At 47.1% G+C, this 15,919-nt stretch overlaps 1 protein-coding gene across 1 annotated transcript in view; it reads left to right on the forward strand.

Moving 5' to 3' along the window:
* The window catches only part of SVOP (SV2 related protein), an 80,602-nt gene that overhangs the window by 17,606 nt on the left and 47,077 nt on the right, over positions 1 to 15,919 (forward strand). Inside the window, exons 2-5 of the mRNA XM_077765963.1 lie at positions 2,053 to 2,213; positions 5,783 to 5,868; positions 7,112 to 7,192; positions 12,313 to 12,402. Coding sequence (XP_077622089.1) covers positions 2,053 to 2,213; positions 5,783 to 5,868; positions 7,112 to 7,192; positions 12,313 to 12,402 — 418 coding nt within the window. The remainder of the gene's footprint in view (positions 1 to 2,052; positions 2,214 to 5,782; positions 5,869 to 7,111; positions 7,193 to 12,312; positions 12,403 to 15,919) is intronic.

Consider the following 15,919-nt stretch of genomic DNA (forward strand, 5'->3'; position numbering starts at 1 on the left):
AGGAATACAAAGTTTTGATCTGACAGAAATGGGGTTGAACCTTGACTCTGGGTCTCTTTAGCGATGACTGTGAGCAAGTCAAGTGACTTCTAGGTCACAGTTTTTTTGTCTGTAAAGCGGTGGGAAGGATCTCAACCTCGGCTGTTGTGCAGATCGAGGGCTTGAAAAACAATGCCTAGAATGAGGCACAGAACATAAACTCGGTGCTGCTAGACCGGGGTGCGTATGCTGGATGGGATGGAATGCTAGCTCCAGGCTTCCGTCAGCCCAGCCCAGCCACAAGCCCTGTGTTCTGTGCTCAGCCCCAGGCGAGCCTGACGGCTCAAGCTTTCTAAGTCCAGCCCTGTCAGTGAGTGGTGTTTCGGGTATTTGGAAAATTGCTGTGATTTCATCTGCTTTTTCTCTTCTCCAACTACATACGCAGGACGTGTTCCCCAGGCTTCTGAAATGTGAAGATTTACCATTACTATGCCAGAGCACCAGTTATTCTTGGTGAAATACATGCAATAATGTAACAATTAATAATAATAATAGTAATAGTATATTTTACTTAGATATTTCTCCTTTTCTACCTCTTTATTTTTTTAAGTTTATTTTTTATTTTGAAAGAGAGAGAGAGAACCAGTGGGGGAGGGGTAGAGAGAGAGGAGGGAGAGAGGATCTGAAGAGGGCTTTCTGCTGTCAGCACAGAGCCTGATGTGGGGCTCAAACTCATGAACCGTGAGATCATGACCTGAGCCGAAGTCAGATGCTTAACCAGCTGAGCCACCCAAGCGCCCCTCCATTTTCAGCTTTTCAAAGCATTGCCCAAATTTGCCCCCTAGCCATTCATGCTCTTGACATCCTAGACTTCTTCTTTCAAAGCTCTGAGAGGAATGGGCATTCTTCATTCGACATCACTGTCTCCTGTGACCCTTGGTGGGGATGCCTCTGTTCTGTCTCCACCGTGATCCCGAAACCCACCACAGGGCTGGCAGGCGGTAGGAGTTTTGTGTGCGGAAGTGAGGGAGGTGGAAAAACACAGGTAATTTTACTGCCGAGCCCCAGATGAAGAGATTGCTGCTCAGAGAAACCAAGGCTTTTCCAGAGTAACAAGAAATAGTGTCACTTGGAGGCATGTATTGCAGAGTGGAGTCTGTGGGTCTCAAACTCAAAGGCCTACAAGGCCAGACAAAAGGGGTAAGTGCCACGTGAGAGGAACAGAGAACAAGTGTAAAGATAAGTGGCAAAAAACCCTCAAGGGCTGGAGGTAATTTGGAGAGGAAGGGACTGTGATCAGCCACAGAGTGTGTCTCCCGTCTACAGGGAGCACACTACCCAGATTTAGCCACATGGCTCCTAACAGGAATATGAGCCCCAGGTGACCCATGCTCTACTCTTTTTTTAAGTAATATCTCCACCCAACGTGAAGCTCAGGCCCACAACCCCAAGATCAAGAGTCACATGCTCTACCGACTGAGCCAGCCAGATGCCCCAGATACTCAACTTTTTGAGGAGACATGAAGAATCTGGCTTTTTACTGTAATTCTCCCAGTTAAAAAAAACTTGGGCATCCACTTTAAATTAAAAAAAAATACTGTACGGGCAACTTTTTGTGGACATAATATCACCCGTAGGTGACCAAATTGTTACCCCTGATGGATACAGAGAGATGAATTTAAATTCTGAAACAGATGTGATTCCAAACAGTATTTACATCTTGAACAAAGATATCCTCTTTCATAGAGCCTAACACGTGCAGAGAGAGAGAGAGAACCAGTGGGGGAGAGGCAGAGAGAGGGGGGAACAGAGGGGGACATAGAGTCCCCCTACAGTTGTGCAGTGCCCAACCTGTACAAATGTATGTGGCAGCCCTGATACATTAACTCTTAAAGCTGTCACACACACACCCACCAGTCTAACTCAATGGAAATGCTACCCCCACCCCTGCATCCATGCAATTCTCTGGACCGTGAGAAAAAGCCTTTCACCTGTCTTGGGCACAAAAGCTGTTCAGCAAGGGTATTGAAGGGAAGTTCTAGCCATCATGACCAGATTTGCTCTGTTCTCTAGGGTGGTGAAATTCCGTCGCACAGGCGAGAGTGCCAGGTCAGAGGATGACACGGCTTCGGGAGAGCATGAGGTCCAGATTGAAGGGGTCCGCGCGGGACTAGAGGCTGTCGAGCTGGACGATGGGGCAGCTGTGCCCAAGGAGTTTGCCAATCCCACCGACGGTGAGGGGGTTTTGCATTTGGGACATCAGCCTGGGCCACAGTCAGGGGCTCTGAGGTGCCAGCGTTACCTCCCCGGATAGCGTCTAGTGAAGGGACAGGTAGGAGGGCCCAGAGGTGACACTGGAAGTGTGGGCTGGCCTACCTGGCTTACTCCAGCAGCTAAGGTTAGGTCACAGTCCCTGCCCGTCAGCTTCATTGCATAACACTCAGCTGAGGACAGCGGCAACAATGATGATGATGGTGATGGCGGCAGCGGTGGTGATGATGATGGTGTTAGTGGTGATGGTGATGATGGTGTAATGATGGTGGTGAGGACACAGTGATGATGATGGTGAGGAGGAAGAGGAGGAGGAAGAGGAAGAGGAGGATGATGAGGACAAGGAGGAGGAGGAGGATAGTGATGATTGTGGTGGTAGTGATGGAGAGGATGATGATGGTGGTGGTGATGGTGATGATGATGGTGGTGGTGGTGGCAACGATTGTGGTGGTGGCGGTGATGGTGGTGATGAAGAGGATGATGATGATGATGATAGTGATGCTGGTGATGGTGATAATGGTGATGGTGCTGATGATGTGGTGGTGGTGGTGATGATAAGGATGATGGTGGTGGTGGTAGAGACTGTGGTGGTAGTGGTGATGGTGGTGCTGATGATAATGGTGATGATGATGGTGGTGATGATGATGATGGTGATGATGATGGTGGTGATGGTGATGATGATGGTGATGATGATGGTGATGATGATGGCAATGGTGATGGTGATGGTGGTAGTGGGGATGATAGTGTAATGATGATGAAGAGATGGTGGTGATGATTGTGGTGGAGGTGGTGGTGGTGATGATGATCATGATGATGATGGCAATGGTGATGGTGATGATGATGGTGGTGATGATGATGATGGTAGTGATGGTGATGGTGATGATGGTGGTGATGATGATGGTAGTGATGATGGTGGTGATGATGATGGTGATGATGATGGCAATGGTGATGGTGGTGGTGGTGGTGGTGATGATGATGGTGGTGGTGGTGATGGTGATGGTGACATAAGTGACAGGAACAGCGGACATTGGTTGAGGATTTACTCTGGGCCAGGCACTGTGCTAAGCACTTTACACATATACCATTTAATCCTCACAATAGTTCCAATTAGCACTATTATGCTTGTCTTTGTCACTTTGCAGAAAAGAAAGCCAAAGCACAGAAAGACTAAGTATCTTGCCCAGGGTCACACACCCCAAAATTAGCAAAGCTGGAACTACAACCAGGCAATTCTCAGAGCCCACATTCTGACCCATGATCCTGTGCTCCTCTGAGTAGAGCTAGTCAAGCAGGAGACCTGAGGTGGTGCTGTGGGATCCGATGCTGATGAATGAAAACATCCCATGCATTCCTGGAAGGCCCCAGATTCCCAGCATGAGAGGAGGGTTAATGACTCAAACCCAAGGCCTGTTGTTGGCAGATCTAAGGAGGTAATGACTGGGGAGGGGGCAGGCAGTAGCTGGGAGCAGAGACTTTACTCCTACGCTGATCCAGACTCAGCTCCAAGATCTACAATGTGGCAGCCACATGACACTGGGCAAGTCCTTGTCCTCCTCTGCAAAATGGAGCTGGGGCTAGGGCTGAGCTAACAGGTGAGACAGGGACTAAATGGGATAACATACATCAAGTTCTTCATGCAGTGCCTGGCCCATGGCAAGCCCTACAACACGCACCCTTATTTATTATTACTGTTCCTATTATTGATGATGCTATAGGACTTACTCTGCTTTCTCCTCTGTATTTTTTTTTTTTGCTGGAGGAAACTAGGTCTTGCCGGCATGATAAACACCAGCTCATGCTCCTGGAGAAAATTATGATTGATGTAAGAGGCCCGTGATTGAAGTTCCAAAAAAAATGACAATTCCCAGCAGGGGCTGATGAGATCCTCAGAAGCAGCCCACACAGGGGCCACCCAGTGTGCTCCCTTAGTAATTTTTAGTTTGTAATTAATGTTTTTTGGAAGCCATTTTAGATTCACAGATAAGTTGCAAGCATAGTTCAGAGAGCTCCCTCATACCCTTCACGCAGCTTCCCTTGACATTAACATCTTACCTGGCCATGGTACATTTGTCAAAACTAAGAAATGAACACTGATGCCATACTATTTACTAAACCGCAGACTTTTTAAAAAGCTTTTATTTTTATTGTTGAGAGAGAGAGCACGGTCAGGCTTGCCAGAACACGGGAGGGGCAGAGAGAGAGGGAGAAAGAGAGAATTCCAAGCAGACTCTGCACTGCCAGCGCAGAGTCCAATGCGGGGCTCGAACTCATGAACTGAGAGATCACGACCTGCGCTGAAACCAAGAATTGGACACCCAACCGACTGAGCCTAAACCGCAGACTTCTGAGTCAGATGTCACCGGCTTTTCCCGGCAGTACTGTTACAGGGCCCAGTCCAGCCCACTCTGTTGTATTTAGTTGTATTCATATTTTTCAAAAACACTTATGAGCTTATCAATTATATTCTGTTTTGTCTGAGCACACAAATAACACATGCTTCTTTGTAAACCATTTCCACATTACAGAAAGGTACAAAGTTGGAACGTTGCAAAGTTACAGAGATGACTGTGGACAGTTCATGAACTTAGTCTTATGCATGGCACGTATCTAATTTTATCACAAAGACAGCTCGAAATGGCGCGTATCTATCACCAGTTACCTTTTTCACTTAGGGATATAATGTGGACACCTTTCTACCTGAGTGCAGGGGCATTCTGCTCTTAGAAAGTCTTTCTTTCCTGACTACAGAAGCAATACGTTGAGGAAAAAAGCTAAATTCTCAGTGGATGTCTCCTTTCCTCTCTCCAAAGACGACGAAAATGAAACCATAACGTAAAGTTTTGTATGCAGTCCATGCGTGTACATACATTCAAATACATACACGTATACCCAGGCATGTACATCTCCAAGAAGAGAATTATACTAAACATGTTTTCCCTTTTGTTTTTTTTAAAGTTTATTTATTTATCTTGTGAGAGAGCACGTGCACGCGCAAGCGGGGGCAGGACAGAGAGAGGGAGAGAGAGAATCCCAAGCAGGCTCCGTGCTGTCAGCACAGAGCCCTACAAGGGGCTTGAACCCACGAACTGTGAGATCATGACCTGAGCCAAAACCAAGAGTTGGACACTTAACTGACTGAGCCCTTTTTTGGTTTATTTTTTAAAAATCAATTAATGATATGTTGTGTGTGTATGCACATTCTTTTTTTAACAGGCAGGTCATATTTCATAATTTAATAGATAAAAATGTATATACACTCATGATCTATACCATAATTTATTTAACCAACCCCTGTTGATAGACATTCTGGGTGTTCTAGCTTTTCCTTTGACAAACAATGTCGCAGTGGGCTTTGTAGCAAGATTATCTCTTCACGTTTGCTGGAGTGTCCTCCTAGGATGACATTTCTAGAAGCGGTATGTGCTGCCTTTACTGAGCTTGGGTGTGGACCCTCCCTTCCCAGACACCCCCACACGACGACAACTGCAGGATGCACTCATTCCTTCGTCCCGTCCCCTTGTCTCCTTTCCAGATACTTTCATGGTGGAAGATGCGGTGGAAGCCATTGGATTTGGAAAATTTCAATGGAAGCTGTCTGTTCTCACCGGCTTGGCCTGGGCAAGTATTTTTGGGTGTGGTAAGCTCACATTCAGTCTCCAAGAAACCCCCAGGCTGCTCAAGTGGGTCCTTGGGGCTCTGCAGAAGAACGGTTCTCTCCACCTGAAGCCTTTGCTTGAATCAACAAGAGTTTGTGTTGGGGGACCCTGGTGGTCCTGAAGATCTGCCCTGGGGGGTAGTTGGGTGTGGTTGGTGAGGGCCCTCAAGGTGGATTTGAAGCTTCTGGCTAGTGAAGTGGCTCTCAGCCCTTTGCGGCTCACGGTTGCAATAAGATTATGATTCATCTGTGGAGCTCACCGTAGCTAAACCTGCACAGATAAAAATGTGCCTTCTGCTGCAAGAGGCTCATTGTCCCTTGTTAAAAATCCCCTAATCTTCCTCTAGCAAAGAATGCAACTAGACCTTTTTAATGTTTATTTTTGAGAGAGCGAGAGATAGAGTACGAGTGGGGGAGGGACAGAGAGAGGAGAGACACAGATCTCTGAGCTAGCTGTCAACACAGAGCCCGACACGGGGCTCGAACCCACGAACTGTGAGATCATGACCTGAGCCGAAGTTGGACGCTTAACTGACTGAGCCACCCCGGCCCCCACATATAGACCTTTAAACACAACTGAAATGGATTTTTGTGAATGCTGCAAGACCTGTTTTTTCAAATGCACCTCCAATTTCCCCCACATCATTTACCCCTCCATATATGAGGAGGAAATTAGCCATCACGTTCCCACGGCTACATGAGTCTGCTATTGCACTCTCATTTCTGTCTGGTTTCATAAAGGTGCCGTGGTATGCAATCACTGGGGCTTCCTAGCATGTGTTAATGATTAGAAGGCCATACTTCTGTACTGATGATTCTGCATGAACAATGACCCATAAACCAAAGATAGGCGAGTCTTTAATTGAGCTAAAGAGATCATAGTCTCTCTACCTCCATAGAAAAGTTTTTCTCAGATTTTAGAGATATAATAACATTTCCCCACTTCATTGGCTGTGGGGGGGTGTCTATTTTGTTAAACACAGAAACTCACAGAGAGAATGTTACATGCCTATTTGTCAATTCCCACACTGTTTTAGCTCCTGGGGCTTTCGGTTGTGTTTTGATGTGCGGTAGGGCGCTCAGGGGCCAGGGGAAGAGGGGTTTTCTACATGCCATCCTGGGGGTTGTGGACTTGGAGAGGGTGCGGCCGCCCCCAGCGCTGGGCAGACCCTGGCTGGCCTCACAGTGCTGGCTTCCTCCCTGCAGATGGCCGACGCCATGGAAATGATGATCCTGAGTATCCTCGCTCCCCAGCTGCACTGCGAGTGGAGACTCCCCAGCTGGCAGGTTGCACTGCTNCAGCAGGAAGAAATAAAGCCCTGGTTGGAAACCACGTGATCCCAGCTTCCTTTCCTCCTCTGAGCACCTCAAATATCCGGGCAGGTTGGCAGCAAATACGGCTCCCCCTGCCCTCAGGGGTCCCAGACGAGAGGTCCTGGACACTCTGCTCAGTACTGGGAAGTTGGGACCCACCAGGGGATAAACCTTTGAGGCAAAAAGGAGATGTCAGTCCCTCCCACAATTAGCATTGAAACGACACAATGCCTGACACATAGTAGATGTTCGGTAAATGGTAGGGAGCGCTGCTCCCTGGAATTAAGACTTGAAGGAGAGTGAGGGAGAAGCCTCCACGCTTGTTAGGGGAATTCAGCAGCAGCCTCTACAAGGGAGGGGACCCGCCGGGCTGGATAAGAGGATAATAATGGTACAAAAGCTAATATTTATTAAGCTCTTACTGTGCGAAGGGCTTTACATATATTGTATACAATCCAAGCATAATATATATTGTGCCCCTTAATCCTCACAACCCTAGGAGGCAGGTACTATTGTCAGCTGAGGAAAACGAGGCACAGAGGGGTTAAGTCACTCACAAAAGGTCACACAGTCTAGCCACTGGCAAAGGACAGTAATTGCTAACTAGGAGCACCTCCAAGAATGCTATAACCATTCTGGAAGAGCCTGAGTGCCTTCAGCAACCGGGACTGGTCTGATACCAGCAGTAAAGTTGTGCAACCTCGTGGGAGGAGTTTCTTAAACACCTATACCTGAGTTTTGTGCTTTAGTCTCCTAGACGTGTGACCTTGAGTGAGGTGCTTTCTGGCTCTATTTCATCTCCTGCAAAATGGGGGTGATAATGCCTTTTTTTCTGCAGACAAACAGCAAAATATGTACGGTGCCTCGCACGTGGTAGGGGCTGAGCACTTGGTACTTCTTTCTCATGTTCCTGATTTTCACTAACCCCCCCACCCCCCTTCAAGCATACTCACAGGTCTCTGTGTTTGCAATGTGGAGACTTTTGTCATTTGGTTCATAACAATCACCATTTATTGAGCACTTACTATGTGCCAGACTCTGTGCTAAGGGTTTGGCATACAGTATGTTTTTAACCTTCTCGACCCTGTGAGAGAGATGCCCTTATCACTCCCATTTCCACAGATAAGGAAGGCTCAGAGAGGTGTAATGACTTGCCCAAGCTCACACAGCCCATAAGAGGCAGAGGCAGAGGCAGAATTGAAATCCAGGTCGGTAAGGCTACTGCCCGGACTACTTCCTAATTGTATAAAATTTAGACTCATGAGGATGGTGAGGCTGTGAGGTTTTGTGGCCAAGCTTCTGGGGAAAAGTTTGGGTGCAGCAGGAGTTGATTTACCTGCAGAAAGAGGGTAAGAGGGGACCGACATTGTTATAGGAAATACGGTGTGGGATTACCGTAATTTCTGTGGTATAAACTAGTGCTCTGCTGTGCCGAGGGCTCTCCCTCAAGGAAGAGAAATTGGGGGAAACTGTGTGGGGGAATGCTAAATTCTTCCAGGGCACAAGGACACACATGATTAAGGCACCAGTTCACCCCAGATCAGCAATCTTCAAACGTTTTTGCTCTAGATTATCTAGAAGACATTTTTCTAAAAACTATGATGGTCCAGGACTCTTATAGGTTTTAAAATTGACATTAAATGTCTTTATTTTATTTTTATTTTTACTTTTTTTTTCAAAGTTATTTATTTATCCTGAGAGACAGACAACACAAGTTGGGGAGGGGCAAAGAGAAGGAGACAGAGAATCCCCAGCAGGCTCTGAGCAGTCAGTACAGAGCCCTACATGGCTCCATCTCACAAAACATGAGATCATGACTGCAGCCAAAACCAAGAGTCAGCGCTTGACATACTGTGCCACCCAGGTGCTCCACTTCTTCTTCTTCTTTTTTTTTTTTTTTACCTTTTTTTTTTTTTTAACTTTAGTGTTNTTTTTTTTAACTTTAAGTGTTTTGAATTTGTAGGTTGCAGGTTCTGTGATTTCCGGTATATTGGAAATATAAAACAAGTGAAATAAAATTTCATATCACTTTTTAAAATGTGTCCAATGGAGTTGAAATACTTATCTGATATCCCCCATACCCTGTTTTAAAATAACACAAATATGGGGTGCCTCAGTGGCTCAGTGGGTTAAGCGTCCAACTTCGGCTCAGGTCACAATCTCACAGTTAGTGGGTTCAAGCCCCGCATCAGGCTCTGTGCTGACAGCCAGCTCAGAGACTGGAGCCTGTTTCAGATTCTGTGTCTTCCTCTCTCTCTCTGACCCTACCCTGCTCACACTGTTTCTCTCTCTCTCTTTCAGAAATAAATAAAAACATTTCTTAAAAATCTAAAATAACACGAATAAGGCCTTCAGAAGCATTTGGAGGGGCGCCTGGGTGGCTCAGTCAGTTGAGTGTCCAACTTTAGGTCAAGTCATGATTGCACGACCCATAGGTTCAAGCCCCGCATCGGGCTCTGTGCTGACAGCTCAGAGCCTGGAACCTGCTTAGGATTCTGTGTCTCCCTCTCTCTCTGCCCCTCCCCATCTTGTGCTCTGTCTCTTTCTCTTAAGAATAAATAAATGTTAAAAAAAAAAAAAAAGATGGATTTGGAAATTCTGCATTGTCTTATTTGTTTCTCGAGCTGGCATTTCCCTTCCATTTCTCCATGCTTTGTAGCTGTGGTTTACTCTGCTCACAAGCATATCATTTATCACCTGTCAGAATTTTCTGGGGCAAAATATCTAAATGTTAAATTGTTGTTTTTAATTTCTCTAAGCTCATAAGGCTCTAAGAATTAACATTTTTCTCCTGCACTGAGTTAGCATGATAATTTTTAGTAATGTGCAACGGATCAAAACAAGAGGGAATTAATTTTGATAAATATTGTTAAACACAAGTGAATTCTTCTCAGGAACGTACCTCTTGATGAGTGGTATGGAGTATCTCCTCAAGTATGTCACTTGGATGAGTACTTTCTGCAAAAACAAGACAGGGCTTGGTGGCACTTCCAATCTCATTTTTCATTTTTACTGAATGAATGTAAATGTGCAAAGCTTTGTTTGCATATAGAAATTGAGGGGGGGCCCGAAGGCATTTTGTAATAACCCATAAACTAATGCCACCTGGTTTTTTCAACAACTTCCAAGCTATATGCTGATGGGCACACAGCAATCGCTCATGAAAGATTATTTTTAGTGATCTAATTTGCTGACAGCTTGATTAGGCTCGCTTTCAATTTGGTTAAAAATAATAAAAAGGAATTGGAAACTAGATGACTTGCAAAAGGAATTGTAACTGTGTCATTGGCATCCCTTTTGAGGTGTCCTGGAGGGTTTAATCTCACAGCGCTGCACTGTGAGGGGCACTGCAGAGACTGGGGCAGTGAGAAGCGGGAGGGGGTGCTTGAGAAAAGGAGACTGAGGCCGGGAATGGGTGAGCCCCCCACCCTGTTCTCAGGAAAGAGTGTGTATGGAAGTGACGACCTGGAAAACAATTCCTTTAAAGTCGCCATGTCAGGGCGCCAGCAGCAGGGCTCAGTCGGTTGAGCATCCGACTCTTGGTTTCAGCTCAGGTCATGATCTCACAGTTTGTGGGTTCGAGCCCCACGTCTGGCTCTGCGCTGGCAGCGCAGAGTGTCCTTGGGATTCTCTCTCCCTCTCTCTCTGCCCTTCCCTTGCCTGTGCCGTCTCTATCTCTCTCAAAATAAATTGGTAAAACTTAAAAGAAAATTTTTATAAGTAAATAAAAGTAGCCATGTCTGCTGGTCCCTTGGAGCGTGTGCCTCTGGGTCGCCTCGGTTTGCAGCCCGCTGCCTGAGGACATGCCTGAAGGAATGGTTTTTGGGTCAGACAGCACCAGGCAATGCCTTCACCTCTTTGGGCCTCAGTTACCTTGTCTGCAAAATGGGGATAATAATAGCACCCACCTTGTAGGGGTGCCGCAAACATTAGGTAAGATGCCAGTATAAAGAGTTTAGCATGCTGTCCCATAGTCATGGTGAGGACAAAGGATGAGAGCTCCTGTCAGCCTTCCTGAGCTCTACTCACTCCTCCCTGGGATACTGAGCAGGTTTCTTAACCCTTTGAGCCTCAGGTTCCCTGTCTATAAAATGGGTATGATCATTCAAACCTCATCAGCTCTATTCAATAACAAACAATGTAACAATGACTTTGCACACCAGTGAGCGCTCAGTGAAGGTTTCCTCTTACAAGTAGCCTACAGTTCTCATCCCAGCCTTCGTCTTGTTTTTCGTATCCTCCAAACCCTTAATATTTTCTTTTGCTAATTAAAAATTTTTAATGTTTATTTTTGAGAGAGAGAGAGAGTGAGCAGGGGAGGGGCAGAGAGAGAAGGAGACACAGAATCTGAAGCAGGCTCCAGGCTCTGAGCTGTCAGCACAGAACCCGACGCGGGGCTCGAACCCACAAACTGTGAAATCATGACCTGAGCCAAAGTTGGATCCCCAACCGACTCAGCCACCCAGGCACTCTTTGTTTTTAAATTTTTTAGGTTTATTTATTTACTCTGTGTGTATGTGTGTGTGTGTGTGTGTGTGTGAGAGAGAGAGAGAGAGAGAGAGAACCAGTGGGGGAGGAGCAGAGAGAGAGGAGGATACAGGATCCCAAGCAGGCTCTGTGCTGACAGCAGAGATCCTGATGTGGGGCTCAAACTCACAAACCGTGAGATCATGACCTTAGCTGAAGTCAGATGCTTAAGGGACTGAGCCACCCAGGCGCCCCTACCTTTGACATTTTCTCAGCAACAGGGCAAGACATTTCTCTGAAATGGTGAAAAATTGGTAAGCTGCTATAACTCTGTAGCTATACTGCTTGATTCCAGCCCAGGCTCTACTGCCTACACCCGGGTGATCCTGGCCAAGGGACCCGCCCTCTCTGAGCCTCCGTTTCCTCATCGGTTAAATTGGGACAAGGGTTTCATCCACAGGATTGTCGTAAGGCTTAAACGGTGACATGAGGCACATAGAATACTGTTTGGACTTTAACAGGCTCTCGGCCAATGTTGGCTCATTGGTATCACTGGGATGCAATGTCACAGGTCCAATCCATCGCTCCCTTTCTCTGTGGTGCTCCAGGCCGCTGTCTAACAGAAGCTGTCTCTCCATCCGCAGGTAGTCTTCGTTGGCATGATGTCCAGTTCCACCCTCTGGGGAAACATCTCAGACCAGTACGGCCGGAAAACAGTAAGGCGACCCTTCCTAAGCGCATGTCCTCCAGGTTAATCTCCATGGTGACGCTGACACGTGGCAAAATGGGGCTCTGCTTAGCATTTGGGAGGCCCGACTAGCTACGTTGAAACGCAATGGGAAGACATCGCTGTGAGGCCATGGGCTTTTGCAATCGCACATTCCTAGTGGGGCCCGAGTGTGTACATTTCAGAGCGCAGAAGATGGTATTGGTGCCACTCGGATCCCCGTGGCACCCCGTATTTCCTTACACAGGGCTGGGGGCAGGCAAGGGCTGGTAGATCAAGATGGCAACTTTCTTGGCCTCAAGGGAATCATCTGCCAATCCCAGCAGGACTGAGCTCCGGTGCCCACCGTGAGAACCTGCTCACGAAGGTTCCCTGAATTGTCTGCCTACCCCTCCCCGGGATTACCACCCAAATAAACTGTTTGTACTAGAATTCTTGTGTCAGGGTCTGCTGTTGGGGAAGCCTGGCCTAAGATACGACATGAAATGGATTTGCAAGGAAGAAGGGAACTTACAGGTCTGGTGTTGCAATGAACTCTTACCGTTTTATTTGTTTACTTCATGGCCCCCTTTGCATTTTATGCTGCTCTTGTTTTTCAAGGCTGCACTTGGCTTCTTTGATATCTCAGTATGTGTATGTGAACTTAGGCCTGATGGGAGAAAAGATCTCTATAGATCCAGTCAAGCTTGCTGGGTTAAGTGCCCTGCTCAGGACAAAGCAGCCATTCCAATAGAGCATCCTCAGTGATCTCACTCTTTATCGTTCTCTGTCCTGGACTCTCCTCTTCAGCCTGCAGTTTCCCCAGAAACTGCCCCAGGCTGGGTGGGATAGTGGGTACATGCTTGGGTTCTGGGATCAGGTGGACCTGGGCTGGGTTCAGTCCCGCCCTTGCCACTCCTGGCTGTGTGAACTCAGGGAAGCGAATTGACCTCTCTCAGCATTGACTTCCTCAAACATGCAAAGCAAAAATGACAGCATCTGCATTGGAGGGTTAATTGAGATCCGAAGTATGCATGGCTTTGTATAATGCCAGGCACGTCATGTCAGCTGGCCTTGCGATGATAGCATTTCTAACAAATTCCCAGGTGATGCTCTTGCTGCTGCTGATCTGGGGCCCATACTTTGAGAACTATTGGCTTAGACGAGCGTGGAAGTCTAAGGAAGGAAGAAAGAAGGAAGATATGGATGCGGAGTAGGTAACAGGCAGGGTCCACTGTACCCAGCATGCCATGAACTGAAAATAAGCCAGTGACCTGTATGGTAGACCCTATGCCAACCATGATTCGTGCTTGGTACTATTACTGCTCTGATTTTATGGAAGGGGAAACTGAGGCACAGAGTATCAGCAGCTTGCCCAAGGCCACTTAGTTGGTGTGTCACAGGGCCAGGTCTTACTCTTTCTGAGTCTAGACTCTTCCCTTAACTGTGATGCCAGTGGCTTGAATCTCTAGATTCTCGATCAGTATATGTTGGCTCAATGAATGAATGAATGAATGAATGAATGAGTGGTTGAACAGTGCAGTCCAGCTGCTGCCCCTCCTACTGTGGAAACGTGGGGGCCAGCAGGCACCTGGGAGACCCTGACTAATAACACCACCAAGAAGTGGCTGGGGCAGGAACAGAGGCAGCCAGGCTGGTAAACCAACCACAGCCACTCCAGTGCGGGGGCTCCTGGTTGGTTTTAGAGCCTGGGCAGGTCTGTTGGGAAGCCCTCCCCGGGCCTCCCGAACAGATAGGAGCTGCAGTACTCCAGTCTCCAGGCAGTAGCTCTCTGAACTCTGCCCCTACACACACTCCCACCCACTTCCTTTTTCTGGAGGGTGTAAGTCCCTGCTTTAACAATCTTCTAGTTGGAAGATAGGACAGAGCCAGGGCTGGTGTGGGGGTGGGGGCGGGGAAAGGGAAAGATGGAGGGAACGAGAAAGGAAAGGAGGGAATGAGGAAGGAAGGAAAGGAAGGAAAGGAAAGAAGCAGCCCTTAAAATAAAACAGAGCCATTTCTTGGGCAGAGCTGCAGCAATTAAAGGAACGATATATGTGTGGCTAAGACTGAACCTAACATTAGCCCTTGCACTTTTAAAATAAAGGAAAAAGCTCTTCTAAAGTCTTCACTTGACTTCTTCCTGTGCAGACTGGGCACGGGGTGGACGACCCATCCCTCTGTCTCTGGCTAAAAAACAGCTTTTATTTACTTGCCCTTGAAGCCAACAGGCGTATGCATGAAAAATGCAGGAACCCATAACAAGGAACTTTTCTCTGCCCCAAATTCTATTACCCAATCGCTGAATCATGGAGCCATGAGGAGTACATGGGGAAAGAAGTGAAAAAAAACCTGAATCTGGGGCCTGAGTCAGCCCCTGGGGGACTCAGGCAAGTTATCCCCCATTCTTGGGGCTTCTGTTTCCTTATCTATGTCAGAGGAGATTGGATTCAATAATAACTGATAGTCATAGCTACCATTTATGGAATTCCCCAAACTGAAGGGCAAATGGGTTTGCCGTCTCTTGTGTCTGTTCTAATCGCTCAGTAGGGGATGCCAGACACACGGATTTGAGGAGTCAGAAGGCTCAGTGGGACAGTGCTATGATCGATTAGTGATGTCTGCCAGGGGCACAGGACAGGAGGATGGATAAATGAGTGTAGTATATCCCACAAGGAAGGTGACCGTGCCTGTTTTGCTCACTGGGGTGGCCCTGGCATTTGGCACAGCCTTACAGCAGACACTCCATGTAAATACTTTGCGAGGGGCTGAGCTGGATGGATGAAAATCAAATCTCCTTGTTGCCACTTTCTGCTTCTCTCTCATCCTCTCCAGACCAGCAAATGACTTTACTGATGAGTGTTCTTTCTTTATGGGAAGTCCACAAAAGTCATTAGCTTTGATCCCTGGGAAGAGGCGTTCATTCTGTCAGTAACGTCAGTCATGCCTATGGTGTTCCCAGGAGGTAGCCCTATAGGATATAGATGTCTTCATTTTATGATGGGTCTCGGAGGAGAAAACTAAGGCTTAGATTTTAAGGAGATTTGTAGAGGCACCTGGGCAGCTCAGTTGGTTAAGCACTGAACTTTGGCTCAGGTCACAATCTCACAGTTTGTGAGTTCAAGCCCCGCATTAGGCTCTGTGCTGACAGCTTGGAGCCTGGAGCCTACTTCAGGTTCTGCGTCTCCCCCTCTTTCTGCTTCTCCTCTGCTCATGCTCTGTCTCTCTAAAATATAAACATTAAAAAAAATTTTAACACTTTTTTTAAGTTGAAAAGATTCATAAATGGGTTTTCTGTAATGCCATTTACTGAATCTTGTGAGTCCTGAACACATTTTGGCAACTTCTAGAAGAGTAGTTCTCAACGAGGGAGGGGGTGGGAAAATTTTTGTCTCCCCTTCCTCTCAGGGGACTCTCAGCAATGTCTGGAGCAACGTCTGTGGCTGTCACAAGTCAGGGGAGGGTGCTCCTGGCATCTAGTGAGTAGAAGTTGAGATCCGGATCGACATCCCAAAGTGCACAGGATG

Source organism: Crocuta crocuta, unplaced genomic scaffold, assembly GCF_008692635.1.
Source record: "Crocuta crocuta isolate KB4526 unplaced genomic scaffold, BGI_CrCroc_1.0 scaffold339, whole genome shotgun sequence".
Classification (NCBI taxonomy): Eukaryota; Metazoa; Chordata; class Mammalia; order Carnivora; family Hyaenidae; genus Crocuta; species Crocuta crocuta.